The sequence below is a fragment of the Oncorhynchus kisutch genome, linkage group LG5, assembly GCF_002021735.2.
Source record: "Oncorhynchus kisutch isolate 150728-3 linkage group LG5, Okis_V2, whole genome shotgun sequence".
NCBI classification, from domain to species: Eukaryota; Metazoa; Chordata; class Actinopteri; order Salmoniformes; family Salmonidae; genus Oncorhynchus; species Oncorhynchus kisutch.
The window spans coordinates 45,702,420-45,728,378 of NC_034178.2; the positions used below are offsets into that span (position 1 = coordinate 45,702,420).

Sequence of the window (25,959 nt, forward strand, 5' to 3'; positions counted from 1 at the left end):
CTGCTATGCTTTATCTTGGCCAGGTCGCAGTTGCAAATGAGAACTTGTTCTCAACTAGCCTACCTGGTTAAATAAAGGTGAAATTAAAAAATTAAAAATAAAAAGTCATGAATGGTTTATTGGTGACTATTTAAGCTGTTATGAATGGGAAAAGCATGCCATACTAATGAATTGAAATAAATCAATGATTGATTAATTATCATTAGCACAGTCTCCAGGTGAAAAGCCATATGCCTTGTAAAAACGGCATTGGGTTTACCAACTGAGCTCAAATAATGTGGACTGCCGTGGGTTTACTGCTCATATCTTTTCACGACCAATTTAATGAATGCCACCTCTTGTACCAATGAAAGCTCAAGCTCAACGGAAGAGTGATCAGCTCAATCCAATCAGAATGAGTTGATTCCAGGACTGATATGGTTCGGTTGTCTCGAGGTTTGTGACAGCTTTCGCGTATAGACGATGGCGGTAAATAGAAGCATTTTTTTTACTAATACATCAAACCGTTCTTTTTTTAGATCAAGTAGCTAGCTACTGACATTGTCAACCTCAGAACTGTAGGGGTTCATAACGTTAGCTAGCTATATTGTATGTTTTCTCAGAATGTGTGACTTTATTCTAGGTTAACCTCCCGGTGTTTTGTTTGAAGATGTACTCAAAAGTTGATATCAGACACAGTTATCTTTGTTTACATTGCGGCTCCGTGGATGCTAGCTATTTAACAGGCAAAACGTCAGTGATTTTTTTTTCTTTTCTTTTTTCCGTCGTTGTCAATCACATCAACCCGAAGTTGAGTTTTCGCAAGAAAGTGGGTTTCAGACCAGTCTTTGTTCTGATAGCAAGCCTAGCTAGTAATGCTAGCTAGCCACCAAGCTATTGATTGTGTATTTGTCTTAAATTGAAGAAAGTACACTCCAGTATAGGGACACAATTATGAGGCGAATGACATTTTCTTTGTCATCAAATAATGTGCCTATTGTATCATTAGCCGAATGATTATCAAGAAATACAGTGTATAATGGGTAATTTGGCTAGCTAACGTTACCAACAAGTAGCTAACTAGCTATCTGTATTGCCAATAGTATTGGCGAGCAAGCTGGCTTTATAACCAAACAGGCAACAATAAGTTCGAGCTTGCTACTTCGCTAAATGAACAAGAACACACTCTAACCCGCTTCGGGTGGATTGAGTAACTAACGTTGCCTACATTTTCATTGTGTTACAAGCCGAGTGGCCACGTTATGGCAAAACTGGTACCATTTGGCAAGCCATGTACCAGGCGCTAGCTAGCATATAGCACAGTTTGATATCGAGTCCATTGATTGGTCGCCAACCCAACGCATGTTGGCCAGTGAGGCTAACTTGCAAACTTCTGAAAAAAAAATCAATACAGTTGGACCCCTTTGTTTGTAATCATGGATAAATCGATTGGTTATTTGTCAGACTTGCTAATTAGTCAATAACGTGTTACCGGCTAAACTCAATTGCGTAACAATTCTTTGTTTATAAGCAGTGTTACATTCTGCTAAGAAACTGAACAGCAGAATTGAACACGGACTGTAAATGGCCACAGTTAGCAAGTTTATATGCTTTAATTGGTTAGAAATATTTGTTTTGCTACAAAATTTGCCTCTTACCTGTAAATGTAAAGAGCTAGCTATATAAGCACCATTTATTTTCCTGCTTTGTATACTCCGTTTATTCAGGATTCAGAATCAGACATGAGTGAAGCTGACTGAATGCACTTGGGAAGGGCCCTTTTCATATGTCGAAGGAACACTGACTTACATCAGCACACAGTGTTTTTACAGTAAGTAAAACAAGCCTACATGGTGAACAAGTTCATGTTCTTGGGCCTTAAAATCCTTTCCGCATGCTACACCATTTTAATTTCATATAGAGAACACATTTTTGCATTTGGCATATCTAAAATGAAATGGTTGAATTATGTCACTGTGATGTACTGAAGTGTATCTGTTTCCCTCCTGTAGGATGAATTGCTGCTTGGCACAGGGGCTTGTGTCCTGACGCTGTGGGCAGGCACATGTGCATCTGGAGAGATGGACCGCTGTAAACATGTGGGACGCCTTCGCCTGGGCCACGACCACTCCATCCTCAATCCACAGAAATGGAGCTGCGTGGACTGCTGCACCACCGAGTCCGTGTGGGCCTGCCTCAAGTGCTCCCACGTGGCCTGTGGCCGCTTCATGGAAGAGCACTCCCTCAAACACTTCCAGGAGTCACGTCACCCCCTGGCCATGGAGGTGCGGGAGCTGGACATCTTCTGCTTTGCCTGTGGGGACTATGTGCTCAATGACAACGCTGAGGGAGACCTCAAGCTCCTGCGTGGGGCACTGTCCACTGTGCGCAGCTCTGACAGGCGCTCCCTGCGCTCCTCTGCAGGGGGGGACTGCACTCCCTGGGTGGGCGAGGGCGGGCCTCAACCAGCCATGCAAACAGCCCTGTGGCACCGGAGGAAGGTGCTGCTGGGGAAGATGCTGCGCCACTGGAGGAGCCGGCAGCAGGAGGAACAGAACCAGCGGGAGGAGAAACTTGAGCAGGAGAAGGAGGTCCGGCGCCAGAAAAACGAGGTGAAGAGGAGACTCATGGGAGAGTTTGACAATTTGCAGCCAAGGAAGAGTGCCAGGCTGCTCACCCAGGCTCCTCGCTCAACCATCACACTTATCCCCCTGAAGTTCCGCGACCCTCCGGAGCGTCTGCCTCCACCCAAGAAGCCCTCCCTTCTATCCCTGAAACCTCCCAGCAATGGCAGGACTCGTAAACTCAGAGTGCGGAGGTACTACTCCCATAAGGCAACCCATCGGAGACTGGCCCCGGGGGTCACAGGGCTACGCAACCTTGGGAACACGTGCTACATGAACTCTATCTTACAGGTGCTGAGCCACCTGCAGAAATTCAGGGAGTGCTTCCTCACATTGGACATGTGTGAGACTGAGGAGCTGCTGGCCAAGACCAACCAGGGTGTGGCAGGGGCTGTGGTTGGTGGTGGTAGTGTAGCCACACCAGGCTGCCCTCTAGGACGTAGCATGGAAAAGACAGGCATAGGGGGTCTGCCCACGGGCAGCAAGCAGAGCTCGCCCCCCTGCCTAAATGCAGCAGAACTGGTACAGCCCAAGGAGCCGCGCTCCTCCACCCGCCAGCAGATGTCACTGTGCCATGAGCTGCACACTCTGTTCAGGGTCATGTGGTCGGGCCGCTGGTCGCTGGTGTCGCCCTTTGCTATGCTGCACTCTGTGTGGAACCTGATCCCAGCGTTCCGTGGCTATGACCAGCAGGACGCACAGGAGTTTCTGTGTGAGTTGCTGGACAAGGTGCAGCAGGAGCTGGAATCAGAGGGCAGCAAGCGCAGGATCGTCATCCCCATCACCCAGAGGAAGCTCTCCAAGCAAGTGCTCAAGGTCCTCAACACCATCTTTCACGGGCAGCTACTCAGCCAGGTAAAGGTCTCTACTCATTGACATGGCAATTGTACATAACACATTAATTTAGGTTTGACCTTCGGCACCCTATCATCGCTAAAGGTAAATCACAAGGATGTTTAAGCTCTTTCTACTCTATAGCATTCCCACTTTAGACCAGGTTTTCTCCACTCTTATACTAGTTGATTGCTGGATTTCACTCCAGGTGAGCATTCTTTTTTTAAAGAGATGCCTATTGCTTGTTACACAGCCTTTTTTTATATGTATCCAGTCAAGCAGGACAATAGCTGCTCTCCAGCACCAGAACTAAGGTGTGTCGGCTCTGTCAGATTTGAACTAATAAGCCCTTGGTAAAATGTTTGCTTGGTTATCCCTGCATCTGTCCAGGTGACGTGTCTGTCCTGTAAGCACAAGTCGAACACGGTGGAGCCGTTCTGGGACCTGTCCCTGGAGTTCCCAGAGCGCTACCACAGCACGGAGAAGGGCTCGGCTGCGTCTCTGGCCTACCAGCGCAGCTGCTCCCTCACTGAGATGCTGGCCAAGTTCACTGAGACAGAGGCCCTGGAGGGCAGCATCTACGCCTGCAACCACTGCAACAGTTAGTACTGGGAAAGAAACAAATCTGTCTGTTTGTGGTATAGACAAATCTTCCTGTACTGTGTTTTTCTATAGTTATTTATTTGGCTATTTGACCAGAGTCATGAAATCGAATAATTGTTTTTGTCACATGCTCTCATAAACAACAGGTGTAGACTAATCATGGTTAAGGAATTAGGCCTATTGTGTGTTTCTTTCATTTTGGGCCAGATTTTATTTGACAAACTAGTCAATTGGTGGATAAAGTGAAACTGAGTTTGTGTTTTAGGGTAATCACAATATAGTTCTGCATTTTCTGGGTGATCCCATCCTATACCTCCGTCACACAAATGTTACACGTCTGTGATATGTATGTTTTCTAATTGTCAGGGAAAAGACGAAAGACGTCCCACAAGCCCCTGGTTCTGTCAGAGGCATGTAAGCAGCTGCTGATCTACCGCCTACCTCAGGTTCTACGGCTGCACCTCAAACGCTTCAGGTTAGCCCCTGAACTTTAGTCCGTTTTGGTCATTCAGAGCGTTTATTACATCTGCAGGAAGCCTTTCTTTTCACACCCAGTTGGTCTACTGAATTTGAAGACTTTGTCTGCTTACACAGTCAAGATTTACACCCACACTTTCTGTTAGTTTCTTAAATATATATTGCATGTTAAAGTACAATATCATCTTGTGGTTTAGTTGGTATGATAGATTTTGTTCTGCAAAGGGATGTCTTGTAACAGTGACAACCATAAGATAACCAATCCCTGTTGTGACAGATGGTCAGGCCGGAACCACCGGGAGAAGATCGGCGTCCATGTGGCTTTTGACCAGGTTTTGAGCATAGAGCCCTACTGCTGCACAGACTCTGGCCAGTCGGTCAACAGAGAGGGCTACACCTATGACCTGTCTGCTGTAGTCATGCACCATGGAAAAGGCTTTGGCTCAGGGCATTACACCGCATACTGCTACAACACCGAGGGAGGTGAGTGGGACCAAGATACCAGAAACTGGCATCAAAGCTAACAACTCTGGCTTAGAATAGCCTAACTGGTACATTTTAGGTTGATTTTTGTCATGTTGTGGACATTTCAGATTTGGAAAACATTGGGTTTTGTATAGTACAGTTGGCTCACAATTGGCTCCGAATATAACCTGATACTGTGAGATTACATGAGTTTCTGTTGACTGTAGGTGGCACAGTTTGCCAAACTGTAACCAGCCCTGTGTGTGTTTCCAGGTTTCTGGGTCCACTGTAATGACTCTGAGATGAACGTGTGCAGCGTGGAGGAGGTGTGCAACACTCAGGCCTACATTCTGTTCTATACCCAGAGGTCTGCCTAAACCCCTCTCCCTCCCACATTTGCACCCTACACCAGGGTGTACTGTCTGCCTGGAGTCAACAACCAGGCCCATCTGCCAAGGCCTGGCCTGTGGGACCGAGACCCACATCTGGGTTTGTTTCCTAGAGGTCTGCTTGGTCATGTTACACTCATTTACTAGCTGTAAACCAGGATGTAGCCTAGTTGTGTGTCCAGGCTTGAAACAACTCAGCCCACATTCGTTGAGTCTGGTAGGCTAACAGCCATGTGAGAGCTACTGAACATTGTACCACAGGGGAAGGCAATGTTGATCCTGGAATGTGGCAGTGTCAGCAATGTTTTTTGCTCTATCCAGCCTCAAGACCAGCTTTTGATAATAATGATTAATTGCATATATGGTTAGTTATATTTTTCACCTGGTGTCAAAGTGCTTTACATTGTATAGGAGGTAACTTACCTCGTCCTCCAATGTTTATCTCCCTCCTGGGTTGATGAACAGCAGCCATTTGGAGTGGAATCAGAATCCTCCTGTGGCTCAACTAATGGAGTTTTTCATTGTGGCTCAGGAGCGAAGATGATTGATTGCGTCAGGTGCTTCAGAGCCTGGGTGGATTACGAGCCTGCAGATACTATCAGACACTCCAGAACCAATGTTGCCTAGCCTACCTCTGTTCTGTATTCTCAACCACAATGAGATGTCAGCCAAAAGCATTTGTCTCCAACCCAGTTGTCATCTGTATCTCACTATGACCTCTTGTTCATACACATTCTGCTGTGGATATCTCAGGCTTAAAGGCCTGAGATAGATGGTGTGTAGATATTCCTGTGTGTACTCGGTTTCCCTACGTTGAATGGCGGTATTGGGTTGTGTGGCAGGCATCCACTTTGAAGATGGATGGAAACTATTGAGCCAACTGGCGTCATGCTGCACCTTTATGGAGGAGGGGCTTAGCTTATTGATCCAATGATCAGTTGGCTTCTGATCTTTTAATGACTTCTGTATCCTGTGGCAGCTCTCTTCTCCTACCTTAATTGTAGAGGCTAGTTTGGGCTCTGGTTGGAGTTCGATGTATTGTATCTCTGTTCATGGATAGAAATAGATGGAAGAGTGAACAAAGGACTGAGAAATTGAAGAGTGTGTTGTTGTGATAGGAGGGGTACCCATTTCATGAGTGGATCACATGCAAGCAATATACGTGTGACATCATGACATCAAGATAAAATCAGGAATTCTTCAGCTTTGTAATACAATGTATTTTTTTCTTCTACTCTGCTGTTTCTATTTGGTCTTTTTAAGTTAAATTTTCACTGGGCAGTTACTTTAAGTTATACTGAACAAAAATAGAAATGCGACATGTAAAGTGTTGGTGCAATCTTTCATGATCTGAAATAAAAGATCCCAGAAATTTTCCATAAGCGCAAAATGTATATTTCTCACAAATGTGGTTCCCAAATTTGTTTACATCCCTGCTAGTGAGCATTTAAACGGTGCCAAGATAATCCATTCACCTGATGTGTGGCATATCAAGAAGCTGATTAAACAGCATGGTTATTACACAGGTGCACCTTGTGCTGGGGTCAATGAAAGACCGTTCTAAAATGTGCAGTTTTGTCACACAACACAATGCTACAGATGTCTCAAGTTTTGAGGGAGTGTGCAATTGGCATGCTGACTGCAGGAATGTCCACCAGAGCTGTTGCCAGAGACTTGAATGTTCATTTCTCTACTGTAAACTGCCTCCGTTATTTTAGAGAATTTGGCAGTACGTCCAACAGGCCTCACAACTGTAGACCAAGTGTAACCATGCCAGCCAAGGACCTCAACATCCGGCTTCTTCACCTGTGGGATCGTCTGGGACTAGCCAACCGCACAGCCAATGAAACCTAAGAATTTCTGCCCAAACTTTCAGAAACCGTCTCAGGGAAGCTCATCTGCTGGCTCATCGTCCTCACCAGAGTCTTGACCTGACTGCAGTTCGGCGTCGTTACTGACTTCAGTGGGCAAATGCTCACCTTCGATGGCCACTGGCACAATGGAGAAGTGCAGTCCTTTTTTATTTATTTTTATACGTATCTGTGACCAACGGCAGCATATCTGTATTCCCAGTGGTGAAATACATAGATTCGGGACTAATTTATTTTTCAATTGACTGATTTCCTTTATGAACTGTACTCAGTCAAATCTTTGAAATTGTTGCATGCTGCTTTTTATTTTTGTGTAATATTCTGTTAACTCCTATCCAAATAATGTTGACCCATTCTATACTTGTATTTGTTGCCGAAGCATAAATTGAAGAAGAAAAAAAACACTTAAAAAAACCCACCTCAAACTTGTATTAGGAGTTTCTAAACTCAGAGGCTCAACATCACGAGATGTCCGGGAACGCTTGCGAAACAGACCAGACCAGGTCGGGGTTTTGAGAAGCCAAGTGAGAGAAGTGAAAAATTATTCCATGTTTGCACAACCTAGGTTCTATACAAATGTCTTAAGTAGTTGACCATGTTATTACTCCTACCTTCTGAAAGTGACAAACTGATGTTTTCATTTTTATAAAAAAAAATACTTTATATCGAAGGAGTGCCTTTGATTTGACGGCCTGCAAATACGCAGTTCAGCGCGAGATGACCGTTAGACCCGATTACATATTTCTACGCATGAGCTATGCGAGCCAACGTCGCCGTGACATCGCTTACAAGTGATCGGGGATTTCTATTGGGAAAGCAGTTTTTTTTGCATATCTTCATACTGTACTGTCTTAGCTTGTATCTCAAACAGACCGTTTAAAAAATGTCCTCACAGAACATCTCCCTGAGGTGGATGAGCTGGCCAATCAGCGGTCTACTTAATGACTGGTATACGCCCACACCATTCTGTGGTTGAGTTCCGTCCACACCTTTCCAACAGAAAAGCTGCTTTTTAACATACTTAATTAGATTTTTTTAGAAGGACATTTATTTTACTCATATTGTAAGTATAGGTCATATTTCATAGAAATGCTGGGCAGTTACTTACTTTGCCAGGTAATGAAGATATATGGTACTGCTGGTCTTGATATGAATCAAATAGTAATTTAATTTGTGAAGTGTTTCAACTTTTACAATCTAATGACGATGAATGTCTTACTTTGAGGTCAGGTATGGCCTTTCCATTGGCCTGTCATGATCTCTTGGGTTCAGTCCTGTATTGTAAAAGCACCTGTTATCAATGTAATAGTCAAATCGGGTTTTGCCGGACAATACTGATTAAAAAACAAGAAATTACATACATTTTTGTGTGTTATTTGCATGTATTTTGTCCATGTACTGCCTTCTTTAACCTCTTACATTGATGGACTGTCTTAATTTCTAAGCTGTGGGGGGGGGGGGGGGGGGGGTTTATGTAAGATGGATCATTTAGCTATTTGGTTTTGAATTTTAAGGACCCTTTTAGGTATCATTATTTGATAAAATATTGAATTTGGCCTTTACTACAGTAATAGCCCAGAGAAATGCATTGAATAACACATTCATAAATGGCAAAAAAGACAATCATAAGGAATAAGGTTTTAAAGTGTCTGTCCTAGTTCTGTGCCAACAAAAATAAAGGCTTAAATATGTCACACAAAAAACAAATATTTCCTGAGCTTTCTTACATCTCCTAGAGAAAGCTCAGGAAATATTTAAGCCTTTATTTTTGTTGGCACAGAACTAACTCCATACTTACATTCCCATTTGTATGGTTTATCTTCAGATGAGTCCAAGACTTTGTGGGGATCGTAGTGCTAAACGGAGAACACCATAGTGTTTGTGAGAGTTGCCCTTTTCCATAGTAGGGTCATTAGTTTGTAGCCCAAACAGTTTGGACACTACAGACAGAAGTTGGCACATCAGCAGTACCGACTTCAGACGAGTCCATCATGTTCATGAGTCTTATCTTTCCTTATTAGTTTTGGACACTTTCGTGAGAAGACAGATTTTTCGGGATGTCTGGTGGTCTGACAAACACTGTTGTAGCTCGGCCATCTTCCACCACAGATGAGGAAGGCTGACATAGGAGGAGGCGGTGGATTGAGACGTAGCCAATGCAAAAAAACACATCTCTAGTTTATACTGACGGATTATGATGGGGATCTTTTTCATTGAGTTAATTAGATTGACACATGGGATTTAAACTATGTCTGTTTTTCTCACAATATTAGTTTGTGTTTCTCGAGAGAACGGTATCACTGTCAACACTCATTTTTCAGGTTCAGTCAAGTTCTTGATTTTGGCGCAGTGAAGACTTCCCTTTTACTGTCCACAAAATAAAAAATATACATATTTTCCACTAGGAGGTGCCTTTGTGCTGCTGAAACTTACTATGTGATTGTGACTATTTTACAAGACATACATTGTGTGTACAAAACATTAGGAACATCTGCTCTTTTCATGACAGACTGACCAGTTGAATCCATGTGAAAGCTATGATCCCTTATTGATGTCACCTGTTAAATCCACATCAATCAGTGTAGATGAAGGGGAGGAAACCGGTTAAAGAAGGATTTTTATGCCTTGAGACAATTGAGAGAAGGATTGTATATGTGTGCCATTGAGGGTGAATGGGCAAGAAAACATATTTAAATGCCTTTGAATGGGGTGTGGTAGTTGATACTAGGCGCACCGGTTTGAGTGTGTCAAGAACTGCAACACTGCTGGGTTTTTTCACACTCAACAGTTTCCCAGACCCACTACCTAAAGAACATCCAGCCAACTTTACACAACTGTGGGAAGCATTGGAGTAAATGTGGGCCATCCCTGTGGAATGCTTTTGACACCTTGTAGAGTCCATGCCCCGGTGAATTGAGGTTGTTCTGAGGGCAAAAGGGGGTGTAAGCCAATACTAATGTTTTGTACACTCAGTGTATTTTAGCATACGTCAGGGTCTGTCTGATGGTTGAAGCCTTTCCAAAGAAATCCTCACTAAAAACCTATTTGCCTCTTTACTACATCTGACAACCTTGACAACTCTTAATTTTTTTAGGGCTCAGTCTTAGCCTTTGAGAGTTCCATAGTTTATTTAGTACTGTTGGTAAGAACAGTAAACTGTTACGTTTTGGCAACAGAACCAACCTAAACGTGTATTCTTTCAAGCATTTGAAATTCAGTTGTGCAGAGTTGGTAACCTCTCACCCAATCACATATGAGGATTAGCAGTTTTACTGAGCCAGTGAATAAAAGTGAGAGGGGGGGGCAGTTAAGTGTAAATAATGCTGTAATCCACAGGATTAGTGGGTGAATATTCAGTTGGGCTGGAACTGAATACATTTTTAGACATATATAACACATATTTTAGCCCCCCCTGACTGAAATGATGGACACAAGATATGTCATAACTTGATATAAAAACAATCTTTAGCTTGAACCAGGCTAGAATAAAATGTTGATGGGGGGTTACATTGGGATTTTATAGGTTGTGGAACTCTATTTGACATTTGTAGTAATTTTTTCATAATGAAGACCCAACTATCACAGATTACTTACCATATTATTATTCTGCTCCATTGTCAGTACTGTTAGATATACATAGTTGCATGCAAATGATCCTACTTTCCAATATCATGCAACATTAGCATATAGTTTAAGAATGTATTTATTAAGAATGCAACAGAGTTGTGATGGATTTCGCGAACTGGATAGAAATATGGAAGCAATGGTCTAACATGCCTATGAATCTGACACTACATATATTCTTAGCTGCTCTACAACAACAGTGGTTATGAAATAGCATTGATGCTCAGAATAGATTATAGATAATTTAGTAGTTTTGATGATCCATCTCACCAGATTACTTTCTGGCCCTCAAATTCTTCTTTACATCACACATAAGACACTAAAATGACCGATACACCAAAAAAGGTGTAGTTTTAAACACCAGAAGAGATTGAGTTGACTGTTTTAAAAATAATATGGAGATGAAAGTTTAAAAAAAACATTTAGGTAGAAACTGTCTACAGACAACAGAATGCTATTAAGTCCAAAGAGTGTTTCTGTTGGTGTTGGAATGCTACTCATGCCAAGTGCATCACACAGGTATAAATGCACGTGAAGACATGCATGAGTAGTACATACCCTAACATTGAGCAAAAAAAACAATCCTTTTGCTTGGCCTTGTCCTCCAAATATACAATTGGCTCAACAAAAAGGTAACAGCAAACATGGTTTAGCAAAGACAAAGTATAATTTGTTCTTTTTTCCATTTTCACTTTTAAGTGTAGGCCTGTACTAACATTAGAAAAATGTGTCAAAGAATTTCAACATGAATTCTCAAATTGTAATTAGGTCATAGTGACTACAGTACGATGGCGAGTTGACACCACTAGATTGGTCATGAGAAAGAGCAAATGCTTGAGTTGCCAAGCGACCAGGCAGATAGTTTCTCAGGTTCCTTGTCATGGTAATCACCATAAAACACCCAACACTCTTCCTTAAATGTCTCTCTCTCGACCATCAGTCAACCAGAAATGCCCCCCCCCCCCTGTCCGAAAGAAGGCTTCGCCAGTTGCTTTGTAAAGAAATGTTTTGACCTTTCAACCCTCCTAAGTACGACTCTCTGAGCATAAATCCTATCAAAAAAGTGCACTGGTTCTCTTTCAGAAATATGAGTTTTGTATTCACGCTCTCTGAGTTCCAGACTATTAGAGTGTCTAGGGCAGCTCAGTGAATCACTCTGGTCCCCCTGTCCACATCCTGGTCACTCAGACACAAGGGTGTGGGTGATTGGCTGTAGGAAACTCAGCTGGGCATTAGCCACAGCTCCAGGAAGTCCCAGTGCTTCCAAAGGACGAACAGAAACAGGGCCAGCATGATGGTGGTGGCCACCCGTGCTCGGGTTTTCATGAGTGGGGTGATGAAGTTGGCCAGGGTGGAGACGAACACCAGCACTACGGCCATGAGTGCCAGGATGATGTTGATGAGTTTGCCCAGCAGGGCGCGGGCGTTGGCGTTCTCCACGCCCTCCAACTGCACCACCTGCTGCTGCTGCTGCTGGAGCTCCAACTTAGTGATGCGGGTCAGGCACGACTCCACCGCTTCCTGCATGTATACATACACACACAGGGACAAATGACAAACACAGGCAAACACAATGTTACAACTGAATTAGGGGAACAAGGCTCATTTCTGGAGTCATACTTATCTACTTTATCTACAGGAAAAGTATCATAAACTGTAAATCCAGGTCTCTATCTCTCTACCTGTATGTCTCTGGCTCTCTCATAGGACTGGTAGGCCACTTTCTCCTCCATGCTGGCCAGCTCTTGTTTCAGATTAGTCATTTCGTTTTGGTGCAGCTCTGTCAAGTCATTCAGCTGCTCTTCCAGTCGCTCATACCTAAACAGAAAGAGATTTTTTTTAAATGTATGAGGCAGAGACGGTATAATTTAGACCAGCGGAGTAAAGACCAATTCAACGAATTAGAGAAAGATTTTACATATTTATGCAATTTTCAAGGAGTCACTCCGTTTAATTTAAGGATCAGTTTTTATACATGAAAACAACTACTTCTGATCTTGACAAAACTTGAAATGTACAAAATCTGTAAAAGTTCCCTTGACCTTTTTAATTATCCTCATGAATATCATTCAGCATAAATCATGTAGTGTAAAAACACTGAACATAATTTACACTGCTGTCCTGAAACAAGCTAAAAGCAAAGCAGCTTGTTTCAGCAGTTAGTGTGAGATTGATGTATACTACCAACTCTCATTCGATGCTCTGTGTATTGGCCTAGGTGTTGGTCTGCACCTGTATCTCTCCTCCTGCAGGCACTGGTTCATGTAGGAGTAGTCACTCTGCAGCTGACTCTTCATGTCCTCGATGGCATCCTCCATGTGGGCCTGGCTGGCCTTGATCTCCTGCAGGCCTTCCAGCAAGGCGTCCCAGGAGCTGTGAATGTGGTGGTGGTGGTGGTGGTGGTGCCCATCCAGTCTGGGGCTCCCCAGGCCAGCCTGCCCTTGCCCCGACATTCCACCTCCTACCCCAGCCCCACCTGAGTGACTGCCTGCCACTGAGCCAGAGGTGGCACTGGAGCACTCGTCGTCGCTACCGTACTTGGGGCTGGAGACAAGGGTGGCACTGCCACTCAGGGCTCGTTGAGCGGGCGCGTCCTCCGAGTGCCCTCCCACCTCGTCCTCTATGAGGTGGGAGATGTTGTCTGCACTGCCAAATTTGTTGCGGATCAAGCTGGCGAACTCCCGTGGCTTAGACACCACAGCTCCTTTGACCCCTTCTACCCCTCCTTTGACCCCATCCACCATACCCCCGCCAAAGCCATGGAACCCGGCTCGTACATTGGCCCCCATGTCCTTCAGCCCCTGTTGCATGTCCCGCAGCACATCCTTAGGCTGACGGGCTGGACCATTCTATAAGGAGGGTAGAGGGAGGACAGAGGATGGAAGATGAAAGGGAGAGACAAAAATAAATGGGATAGATTGACAGGGTGTAAAGGAGTAGCAGATACATGGGTGGATAAGTGGTGAGAGAGGGATGGAAATTAAAGTGGAATTGTGGAGGTGACACAACAGAGCAGGGAGATAGGAGAATATAAACATACTTTATCATTAAGAGGGCATAGTCAGAACAGAACCCTCAGATAATCTACCTAGGAATAGGGTTGGGCAGGTTTATGATAGCACCTATACCAAGGAATTTTGAAATACAGGAGACATGATTTCCAATAATGTGGAAACAGTTTCTTTGAAATGTCAATATTTTACTTTTTAAATAAATAAATGTGTTAGTTGAAAGATAAAGCTAATCATTCTTATTTGCTTTTCTACAACAACAAAACATCTTTAGATAGTGAGTGAGTGACATCTCATGTCATGTTCTACAAAGCCAGGTATTGAAATAGGTATTTTCAACAACCCGGTGTTAAAGGGAAATTCCACCAAAAAATGATCTTTTGATATTTGTTTCATTAGTTCATTGTTGACATAGTCCCAAAATGTTTTGCTTGTCAGCACTCAAGTGTTAAAGATATGTAACTTTCAAAATACATAAATACTCCAGGGATGATTTCTATATTTAATTCATAGGGTAATGTGGATATGGCCCAACCCTACTTATAAAGTGACAACATGTATCATAACGTCAGTGGAGGCTGCTGAGGGGAGAACAGCTCATAATAATGGAATGGCATCAAACACCTGGAAACAATCTGTTTAATGTATTTTATACCATTCCACTGACTCCTCTCCAGTCATTACCACGAGCCTTTCTCCCTAATTAAGGTGCCACCAACATCCTGTGCATCACCTCAGAAAGCAGCAGTCAGGGTAAAACATTCAAGTGAGACAAACACATTACATTACAAATGTCCCTTAGGAACAACTGAGCCATGGAGAGGAGTCATCATCAGTCATGAGATGGAACCAGTGTGGCAGGAACCAACAAACAACACACACACACACACTCACCTGCTCTGTCTCCTTCAGCTTCTTGTGGTAGTGCTCTAGCTTTTTGTGCAGGTGGGCGATGGTCTGTGCAGACTTCTGGTTCTTCTTCTCAAACACCTGTTTGATGCGCGAGGCTTGCTGCTTGTCTGCGTTGTGGGCCAGTTTCAAGTACTCGGCTACGTTGTCATCTCTTGCCTCCTGTTCTATCCGAATCTGCTCAGTTATCTTCAGGATCTTCTGCTGCAGGTGCTCCAGAGCGACCCGCGTTCGCTGAGGCTCGGAGACCCCTTCAGCCCCTCCAGCCACAGTCCCCAACCCGGCCACTGCCCCCGCCCCCACACCCACCCCAGCCCCATCCAAGCTGATGTTACCGTCAGAGCCTCCATGGCTGGCTGAGGGGGGCAGGCCCAATGTTGTCACTTCGCTTTTATCCAGCTAAGCAGGGACAGGGGATGGGGGAGGCAGAGGTGACAGAGTGCGCGGACAGGGAGAAAGTGGTTGCCATGATTGATGTGAAGTCAGCATCGCAAGGTAAACATGATCTTTAAAGCAGAACACCCATCACAATGACAGATCTAGTGACTGTTCTCTTTTCACAGACTTTCCCCCAGATCCTTGGCATAAGACTCAGACAAAGTTACTGTGTTACGCCTTAAAAAACAGATTTTACATCAAGTGTTTTCACAGTGCATAGTGCTAAACTGTGAAAAATGGTTAGGCCTAAGACAACGATGAATACTGTGATTATTAGTTCAGAAATCTGCACTATCAATGTATCATTCTATCCCTTTTAAACGTGTGTGATGTATGATCTAGTGGTGTGATGCTGCATGACATAAACATGGGGGAGTACCCTCCCACTTCTGCAACGTGGCAGGCAGCTCAACAAACAATGGAGGTCTAATCTCCCTCAGTGTGAATTCTTAACATCTCACTGAAAGACACAACCATCTGTGGACTGTTTAAAAAGGATTAAAAAAACATCTAGTTGTTTCTGGGAGTGGGAATTGTTGTGTTTTAATTATTACCCCATGTCGCCCGGGCAGACATCACAACACTACTGTCACCAACCCCAGCAGACAGGAACCAGGGCAGACACCACACATATCTCAGCAAGCGCTGCCCTAATTCATCTAGTCAGGCCACTGAGGCTTTATTAGGATTGTATTAGCATGTAAACGAGGTCTCAGAGGAGCCACAGTGCCCTGCACTATTTCCCAACAGATCCACTGACAAGCAGGCGACAATTTTAGAAAGTAGGTTACAATCAGGTAGCTGCATTGAAATGGAGGCATGTGATTTTAATGGACGAATGACTGCAGGCACTACAATACCAGGCTATTCATCTATTCCTTTTATTTCAATGAGAGAAAATGGAAAGCTTATTATGTTACAGACTGGATGAAGGGAAGAAATACACAATGTTCCTTCCTCTCTGGATGGATGGGGAAAAAATACAACAAAAACAACCCACACACAGATCCAACAGTGTGTGTGAAAACACAGGGTTAGGTCCACGGTGGGTGAGGCTCCTGGAGACAAGAGCAGAAGCAGGGAGATAATCATAACAGACGGCTATGGCGTGAAAAAAAGGGTCTTCACATGAGGAGTATACACGCACTGCGACATGGGTGAAATGAGTGATGGGTGTCAATGAGAATGGAAGTAAACACTAGAGGATGATGAGACAAAACCAGTGCAGTGACAGATTAATTTGGGAACGTTACCATACTGTTTAATCCAGGATTGGCAGTGCCACTGCAGGTCTGTGTTCGAGGCCCATCCTTCTCCTCCACTTCCTCCTTCTCCTCCTTCCTCCCCCCTGTGGTCACACGAGACCCTCTTTCCTCAATGTCTCTCCCCACCCAATATCTGCCTATCGCCTTACCAGAGCTTCATGCTCCCTTGTTGATAACAAAGATGTCTGCAGCCTCCCTGTCTTCCTCCATCTCTCTCTCTCTCTCTCTCTCTCTCTGTTGCTCTCTTTCTCCCCCTTTGTATCTTACGCTTGCTCTGTCTGCCTCTTTCTTTCGCTCCCTCACTCTCTCTCTTTCCCCTTCTAGCTGTCTGAGTGCAAATACTAGCGGTCCTGCTCTATCACGGCTGTGTGAGCAGAGGCACAGATGATGGAGGGAGAAGGGAGGGGGGATGGGGAGAATTTAGCGCACGCGCGCAGGTGCCTATATGTGCTGAAGCCAGGGAAGCGGAGAGGGGGAGGGAGGGGGGACGGTAGTACAGCAGGGCTTGTGTCAGGGCCTATTGCAGCCATTTCATCCCTTAAACCCTGAATATACACCGCCTCACGCATGTTAATGGAGGGCTGCTGCAGTGGTTTACAAAGAATGTGGATCTACGGCCAGGCTTATAAAGGAGTGCCCTATCTTCTCTGTCCCACAGTGCAGCATTATATAGGCAGATGCAAAATGAAAGCCATTTTCATAAAAAAAGTTCAATAGAAATAGGCCTACACACACCGGTTATAGGAATGCTTGGTGAGGGTTTCCAATACAGAGAACTAATAATAGTCTCTTTGTGATGGACGGGTTCATATTTGATGCCCTTATTTATTATTTATATTTATTTTTCTCTTGGTTCTCTCTAATGTGTTGGGAGGTTGTGGGGTCTGTAGGGATTTGGAGGGTTGCCATGAGCTCTCCTCAGACTTCCTTGGGGAAAAGCTCCACAGATACATTATGTCTCACACAGACATGCTTCCATGCTCAGCTGTATTTATGCCAGAAGGAATTTTTATTGTGGGTTATTTATGAATAAGCACCATAAATTGTTTTCTATCAACATTTGTATTTATTTTCAATAATAGACAATGCACACATACTGGAGGGTCCAATCACAGATATCAGCAATCATGACAATCCACACAAAACAAAATTACGTTTCAAGAACGATATAACTATTTGCAAACTGTCAAGAGTTTAGGCCAGAGTACACAACGCTATGATCTTACAGGGAGAAGTAGGAGTTAACAAAACAATTTAATCATGGTATATTACTGTAGAAGAAAATGTACCCCACCCTCTCCCTTACAAAGTAGGTGAATAAATGTTTTAATTGAAAGCATTGTTAAGATCTTTTGGAGTTTGTCACAGTCCATCACACACTGACCGCACACTGACCATTGACCGCTCTATACGAGCAATTTCTTGAAAATATGATTATTGTGGATGTGATAACCACCATAAAGCTTTTGAACTTATCACAGAATAGAATTGTTGATGATTGATTTCGCCCAATCTAGATACACCTGGGTTCCGTAGAGGTCTTCGTCTACATCGCCATTCCTATTTGCAAGTTAATCATTGATCAGAAGTGAGGCGCAGAGCAGAGGCATAAGAGCACCTCACACAACAAGAAAATGCATTTTGAGACACAACATTAGAACCATGAGCAACACAAAGCAGGAGGTCATTGCTCTTGCAGCTCCTGCAAACACAACGGATGAAAAGAACACCTGCCCCCCCAACATCTGGACTGAACTCCTGGCTGTCAGAGACATGGTAGTGGAGCAACACTTGGAGCTGAGTAACACAGATGCCAAGTTGAGAGCCACCAAGGGTGTGGTGGAGAAACTCACCATAGTTAATGAAGGTACAGTAAGAGATCAACTCAACTACTGTCTTTGGTTGGTTTTATTTAATAAATATCCTTCAACATTATTTCTGTCATTATAGCCATGGAGGCTGAAAGTCAGTGAGGGCTTGGTAGCGGGGCTGAAGAAAGAAATGTCCGGTACTGTAATGCACAAAGCAACATTTCGATAATCATTCCCTTTTGGTACTTTTTGGTAAGGGTCCCTGCCCTGTGTCCACAGAGAGGTCAGCGGTGGTGTTCTCTTCTGCACTGGGGAGCACCATAGGGCCTTATAACAATCACACCACTGTGGTCTTCAAACGAGTCTACACCAACATCGGTGGGGCTTTTGATTCCTCTACTGGTATGTATAGTATGTGTGTATATGGGTCTGGGTTCGCATATGTCAAATGATGCATGCAATAAGTTGTAACAGTGGGCATGCACTGTACATCTTAATCTCAAGTAAAAAGTACGTTATACAACGGGTGGGTCTAATCCTGGATGCTGATTGGTTAAAACCACATTCCAGCCATTGTCTATTACACAAGTTACCACCTGGTAAATCTATGACGTTGAAATGCCTGTTTACTCTGTTCCATCTTTCACGGCCCCTCCTCTGCATTGCAGGGGCGGTTCCTCCTGCAGGCAGAGGGTCGTTAGTGATTGGAGTCACCTGGGCTCAGGGTATTTAAACCGCTTCACTAACCACTCTTGTCTCTCTCTCTGCTCCTCCAGGTATGATCTGGTTTTGTTTGTTGCTTTGTAGTTTTACGTAGTTTTCACTCAGTCATATTCACACACACAGATTCACACATCCCTGCACTTTACATACACCCTACATTATGATACTTTCACACCTCATTCCTTTTTCTTTGTTTAAAGTTAATAGTTTGGTTTATAATAAAGAACCTTTTTGATTGGCCCATACCTGTTGTTCGGGTCCCCTCATTTTTTGCCACAGGCTATGAGCCGGCCTGTGACACATCTGACTGCACAATCCACTGTCTCATCAACTAAATCACTAATATCTTCATGCTTATATTTAGTTGTGTTCACTGCAAAGGTTAAAGGAGTCTACCACTTTGCGATTACTGGATTTGGCCGTGGAACACATCCTATGATTTTAAGCATGTACAAGAACTCCCAGAAGGTCACCTCTGCGTTCCACAACTCATCTAATGATTATTACATCAACATGTCCAACTCAGTCTCCCTGCAACTAAAGGTTGGGGAGAATGTGTATGTTCAAATCAGGAGTGGAGCAGTTGCCCTTGATGATCACGATGTTGTCACTACTTTCAGTGGTCATCTTCTGTTTCCAAGGTGAAAAAGGGGCACAGGAGTGGAGGAGTGACCAAGGTGAGGCCTCTGACAACCACAATGGGCTCTGTCAACTATTAATAGCAGTGACATAATTACAAATCCTGTTTTTATTCTAGCTCTCGACATGATGACAGTATTCGTAATCATTATGCTATAAATACAAAAATACTAGGAATTTAGTTTTTAAATCTTCGTTTATGCAAATAATTTATATTTGATGAGCTAACTTTCACAGTTTTCGGAATATGATGAGCATGATTAAAAAGAGTTAATGATGTGTATAATGTGTAGAAATGTACTTAGAAATGTAATCAAACGTACGCTTGGCCCCGTCTTCATCCTTTATGAAGATTTTCCTGAGTTGCAGTTCCTATAAGGAAATCAGTCGAAATAAATTCATTAGGCCCTAATCTATGGCTTTCACATGACTGGGAATGCAGATATGGATCTGTTGGTCACAGAAAAAGATTACACTTCTCCATTGTGCCAGTGGTCATTGAAGGTGAGCATTTTCCCACTGAAGTCGGTTACGATGCCGAACTGCAGTCAGGTCAAGAGCCTGGTGATGACGATGAGCATGCAGATAAGCTTCCATGAGACGGTTTCTGACAGTTTATGTAGAACTTCTTCGGTTCTGCAAACCCAGAGTTTCATCAGCTGTCTGGGTTGCTGGTCTCAGTTGATCACAAAAATGAAGAAGCCGGATGTGGAGGTCCTGAGCTAGCATGGTTACACGTGGTCTGCAGTTTTGAGGCCGGTTGGACGTACTGCCAAACAATGTTGGAGGTGGATTATGGTAGAGAAATGAACATGAAATTCTCTGGCAACAGCTCTGGTGGACTTTCCTGCAGTAGTCAGCATGACAATTACATGCTCCCTCAACTTGAGACATCTGTGGCATTGTGTTGTGTGACAAAACTGCACCTTTTAGAGTGTCCTTTTATTGTCCCCAGCACAAGGCTCACCTGTGTAATGATCATGCTGTTTAATCAGCTTCTTAATATGCCACACCTATCAGGTGGATGGATTATCTTGGCAAAGGAGAAATGCTCACTAGCAGGGATCTAAACACATTTGTGCACAAAATCTGAGAGAAATACGGAGATCTTTTATTTCAGCTCATGAAACATGGAACCAGCACTTTTACATGTTGCATTGATATTTTTGTTCAGTATAAATATGGTTCCATAGAACTACGATCTGTATTACATAAATATTTTGTTCGATTTCAGAATCGATGCCTGACTGAGGTGGAGAGAAACATTTTTATAAATATGGTTTACTTATCTTCAGGTCAAAAGATTTTCATGACACTCAAAGGTGAAACAATAAATGTACTTCAGGATAATATATACATACTGTATTTATAAAAATAAAAAAATCTAATAACCAATTACACATATCTACCTTATTTCACAATAAATAATATTTTAGTTGTAGCTTTGAACATAAACCCTATGCAGGACTTGTGCACCAACATCTATAAACACAAATGCATTTTTTGGTGTAATGCATGTTCTAAGCAGAATATCAGGGTCTGTGAAGCTATTAGTTTAGTTTGGAAGAATTGTCATGACAGATACGTGTCTAACCCCCATTCAAATTACCAAAAGGATCAGCCATCATAACAAAAAATAACCGTGTTCCGTGATGGACCTTAGTTTGAGGCAGATAAAAACACTTAATGCATATTTTACTGCACTTACACTTGGCTGTAGCTTACTCTAAAATAGCTATGTGTTTTTGAGGAATCAATTTCCCTGTTTAGATTAAAATACCATACATGCACTTGACTAATTTGAGTCCCTTGATGCACCTGCTGTGGGCTAAATTAAAAAATATTGAGCAATACTGAAAGAAAACATAGATCTCTGATACTATTCAAAGGAAACTTTCATGTCTGGCCTTGTGTTCAGAAAAGCATGAAAGAGCATTGGGGAGGTACCCATCAACAAATTCCCAGGAGTATTATAGCAAAATGCCCCAGTTAGATAGAAGGTGGGGGACATTGGTGACATTTCCTATATAGGAATTTGCATTATAAGCATAACAGTCTTATTCATTACGGTACTCTTCCACTAGTTTCCTATAAGTAAATGTTGAGATTTCACAAATTTACACAATATGTACAAAAATACATACTTTGGGCAGGAAGTGCTTGCAAAAGACAGACAATAACATGATTCTGGCGCTTTTCACAAGAAATACAGCATAATGAAAAAAAAGTTCAATACATTTGGACATATGAACCAGAAATACTTTGTAAAAAGCTATTGTGTTGTTGGGGTCATTTTTCAATGAGTCCTCTCAATGTGACAGTATATTGTAGTAGATTCAACCTCTACCATAAACAGTATGTTTTCATAATTTCAAAATGTCATCAAGACAAGAGGGGTTAAGGGTAGACCCAGAGGCAGGGCTTTGATTGGTCCATTTTAGTGCTGTGGAATGTCAGACAGGAACTTACCTGTCCAGACAGTGAGCTCTTATAGCAAAAGTCCCCTTTACACCAAAAGGTCATAGGGTTTTAGAGGATGTCCTTACATGACTCACAAATGAACATGGATGCATCATTTGTACCGCTTGAATGTCCCTCCCTTACCACAGGAAGAACACAAGCCCCCTTACATTGAAATCATCAGTACATCGGTTAACCATACATGGATCTCATTGATTTATTTTTACAGTATGCATTGGTAATGGATGCAATAAAAGAGGTTGTTTAATTTCCCCCTGCATTTGTCTAGAGTATTGGTTATGTATTCCTCCAGGTAAGTATCCACTCTATGTGTCCAGTGTCTGTGCAGTGTGTGGGTTCTTGCGAGAAGTAGTGTTTGCTGTGGTTCTGTCCCGACTGTTGGCTCCCTGGCAGCTGTGACTGTGTGCCCTGAAATCACTGGCCTGACTTACACTGCGTACCCTCCACTCTCTTCTTGGCTTGGTAGAAATCTGCAGAGACAGAAACCAATAGAGGCCTTGTCAGCATTGGACTTCGTATTCTAAACGGAATTTTAAAGTAAACCAGCAGTTCAACCCTACCAAATTATAACCCATATAACCCAAAACCAACCCCTACATCCACACACTACACCAACGCTCCTGCCTGTGAGGTTGGTCTGTTTAGTCTTCGGTCTGTTTCGTCGTCAGTCTGTTTTCATTGTGGTTCGTGTTCTCCTTCTTGTCTGGTGTTTTCTCCAGATTCTGATGGTTGGCTACGCACTTCTCAGGGGTGCAAGGGATATTCTCCTTGCCATGGTGCAATGGCCCTGCCCTGACCCTCCCTGTGATGGCCACCAGGCCTCCCTCCCTCTGTGCCTCCCCCTGACCCAAAAGGCAGGGTTGGTAGAGGAGAGGCAGCTTGGTGCTTAGAACCCCCTCCCACTGGAAGTCTCCCCCAGCCAGAGGCTTCTCTGACAGGAAATCAAAGCCCCAGCGGTGGCAGGCGTCCTCCAGGTCTCTGCGCAAGGCATTCTGGTACTCCTGCTGCAGCTGCTCATGGTCCACTGGGCCAAACAGGTTCCGTCTGGCAGGACCTTTCCCCAGGGAGCTCAGAATCCACTTAGAACTGGCCATGGTTGTTCTGGTTCAACACTGCAGGGGACAAAGGGAGAGAACAGCATGGTTATTTAAGTATACGGATATCTACTTTTTTATTTTATTTTAATGTTTTACCTTTATTTAACTAGGCAAGTCAGTTAAGAACAAATTTTTATTTTCAACGACAGCCTAGGAACAGTGGGTTAACTGCCTGTTCAGGGGCAAAACAACAGCTTTGTACCTTGTCAGCTCGGGGGTTTGAACTTGCAACCTTCTGGTTACTAGTCCAACACTCTAACCACTAGGCACAGAGCACAGCAAGAGCAAACAGTAATGTCATCAATAAGATAATGTAAAAAGATCTCATGTCAAACCTGATCTACACTACATGACCATTATTTACACTACATTTACACTACATGACCATTATTTACACTACATTTACACTACATGGCCATTATTTACACTACAAGGTCAAAAGCTCGTCCAACATCTCATTCCCCCCTCCCCTTCTTTGCTGCTATAACAGCCTCAACTCTTCTGGGAAGGTTTTCCACAAGATGTTGGAGCACTGCTGCAGGGATTTGCTTCCATTCAGCCACAAGAGCATTAGTGAGGTCGGGCACTGCAGTTAGGCCTGGCTCGCAGTCAGTGTTCCAATTCATCACAAAGGTGTTCGATGAGGTTGAGGTTGGGGCTCTGTGCTTCAGCACTCGGCGGTCCCGTCTTTGCGGCTGAGCCTTGTTGCTCCCACCTTTCCGTTTCCACCTCACAATAACACTACTAGTGTAATAGCCTGGGCGCGAACCAGGGACCCTCTGCAAACATCAACAACTGACACCCACGAAGCATTAAATTGTCTTAAATCGGCCTATCATATCACCAACAATCAAACTGAAACAAATATTAGTACATGGAATCAATAAATCTGATATTCCAATAACAACCAAATATCACACCATAATCACTGAAACACTACTAGCTAATGCAACAAGATGTAAGAAGTTGTATAGCTAGCCTTCCCCAACCAATAAAGAACTTACCATTTATGCACAAGTAAATCTCTCTCAAAATCCCAACTGTACACTTCATCAGTGTAAAGGAGGAACTGGACTGTGTGTTCAGGATGCTGCAGTTCTATTTAACTGCTTGCCATCAGACTATGATTCATAAAGCCCTCCTACTGTCCTGATCTAGTACAGTACATGCCTGGGCAAACCTCTACAGCGACATGTAAAGACAAGTCCTGGACGTCAACTCTTGTGGCTGTAGTACTACATATAACCACTAGGTGCCAGTGTTAACCCATAACTTTCGTTTTTGACCAACAAAATACAGAGATCCACAAGCACTTTTTGAATGTGCAAAATGCACATTCCACAGTTGTAAATGTTCAGTTGTTAAAATGTTCGCTTTATTTGTGAGCTATATTGAAAACATATACAGATCAAGGTTTAATTGGTGAAATATTTTTACACATTTACAGATCCTATTTTATTTACTAAATATAGTCATAGATCATAGTTTCATTTGTGAATCATGTTGAATATACGCACAGATAATGATAGACATTTACAGATTAAAGAAAATAAATCTCACTCCAAACTAGCTTCGTGAAAACTTGTCTGATGTCAGGCAACAATACAAACAGAGTTAACTACAGTAAATGAATAGAGGCTGAAATTGGGTAAATCTATGTCACGTGTCAAACTCATTCCACAGAGGGCCGAGTGTCTTCGGGTTGTCGCTCCTCCCCTGTACTTGACTGATGAATTAAGGTCACTAATTAATAAGGAACTCCCCTCTCCTGGTTGTCTAGGTCGAAAGATCATCGGTTGAGAAGATGGTTGGAAACTGAGATTTTGTTTGAAACTGCTAGTGAGTCGGGTGAAGCTAATAATACAGCAAGTGAGAATACTGGGTTACAGTGGCGAAGAAAAAGGGAAACAAGAGAAGTAAATCAGTATTGGAAAATAGGAAACCACGAGACTAGTATTTAATCGGATTGAGGGTTTTGGATCAATACTATTTAGGAAATCCATTTAACATCTCCAGGAAAATCTGGAATGTGTTGGAGGAAAGTGTGGAGTCGGTGAGTCACAAGAAGTGATCTTAGATTGTTTGTGTCTGCGGAGGAGAAGAAGCGTGTTTTAAGACTCAAAGATATTGTTGCGGAATGCTTCCTGTGTGGATTTTCGTAGCAGGGTGCTATCTAGGGGGTGATTTCTAGGGTGGCGCAAGAAATAAAGGCAGAGAATATAACTGAAGACATCGATGGAGTGGTTGGTGCAAATCGACTGACGTGTATGGAGAAAATAAATTCAATTCATCCATGCTACTGTTCTTTGAGTCTCTCCCTTCTCATACGAAGTTAGGATTCATGAGATGAGAGCTTTTGTGCACAAACCCCTTCAGTGTCATAAATGTAAAATATTTGGTAATGTGTCAAGTGTGTGCAGAAGGGAAGAGTATCTTATGCCAGATGAATGCTGCAACTGTGGAGGTGAACATGCACCTGCATTTCTGGAGTGCCCTGTTAGGGTGGAGGAGAATGAGGTGGCAAGGGTAAGGAGTGTCCAGTGCGTCTCCCATCTGGAGGCGGTGAGAAAATTGGAAGCTATGGAAGGAACGAGTAGCGGGGAAGAAACAACGGCAGTAGAGCCACCAAGACCAGTGAAGGTTTCTCATCAACCGAGGGATAGAGAAATGCTACATGGTGGACTTTGTATTATTTATTGCAATGGTCATAAACTGTACA

General features: G+C 43.2%; 3 protein-coding genes across 7 annotated transcripts; 1 reads left to right on the forward strand and 2 right to left on the reverse strand.

Moving 5' to 3' along the window:
• Positions 1-265: 265 nt before the first annotated feature.
• On the forward strand, positions 266-8,598 carry LOC109891104 (ubiquitin carboxyl-terminal hydrolase 49). Of its 4 annotated transcripts, none has more exons than XM_020483409.2 (7): positions 266-468; positions 1,707-1,810; positions 1,992-3,458; positions 3,828-4,038; positions 4,407-4,515; positions 4,795-5,000; positions 5,256-8,598. In XM_020483409.2, the coding sequence occupies exons 3-7, from the start codon at positions 2,061-2,063 to the stop codon at positions 5,357-5,359; spliced, it is 2,028 nt and encodes a 675-aa protein (XP_020338998.1). In that variant the 5' UTR covers positions 266-468; positions 1,707-1,810; positions 1,992-2,060; the 3' UTR covers positions 5,360-8,598. The 4 variants fall into 4 exon arrangements, with proteins under 4 accessions (XP_020338998.1, XP_031681035.1, XP_020338997.1 ...); XM_031825175.1 differs by having other exon boundaries at positions 266-435; XM_020483408.2 differs by lacking the exon at positions 266-468 and adding an exon at positions 492-808.
• A 2,329-nt stretch (positions 8,599-10,927) lies between these two features.
• On the reverse strand, positions 10,928-16,887 carry LOC109890226 (transmembrane and coiled-coil domains protein 2). The gene is made up of 5 exons (XM_020482211.2): positions 16,478-16,887; positions 14,772-15,185; positions 13,099-13,715; positions 12,549-12,684; positions 10,928-12,387 (listed from the first exon to the last, which is right to left on the reverse strand). Exons 1-5 carry the CDS (start codon positions 16,478-16,480, stop codon positions 12,088-12,090), a joined length of 1,470 nt encoding a protein of 489 aa, XP_020337800.1. The 5' UTR covers positions 16,481-16,887; the 3' UTR covers positions 10,928-12,087.
• A 3,865-nt stretch (positions 16,888-20,752) lies between these two features.
• On the reverse strand, positions 20,753-24,436 carry LOC109891106 (cyclin-dependent kinase inhibitor 1-like). Of its 2 annotated transcripts, XM_020483412.2 has the most exons (3): positions 24,245-24,436; positions 22,741-23,255; positions 20,753-22,613 (listed from the first exon to the last, which is right to left on the reverse strand). In XM_020483412.2, the coding sequence occupies exon 2, from the start codon at positions 23,235-23,237 to the stop codon at positions 22,785-22,787; it is 453 nt and encodes a 150-aa protein (XP_020339001.1). In that variant the 5' UTR covers positions 23,238-23,255; positions 24,245-24,436; the 3' UTR covers positions 20,753-22,613; positions 22,741-22,784. The 2 variants fall into 2 exon arrangements, with proteins under 2 accessions (XP_020339001.1, XP_020339000.1); XM_020483411.2 differs by having other exon boundaries at positions 20,753-23,255.
• Between the last annotated feature and the right edge of the window lie 1,523 nt (positions 24,437-25,959).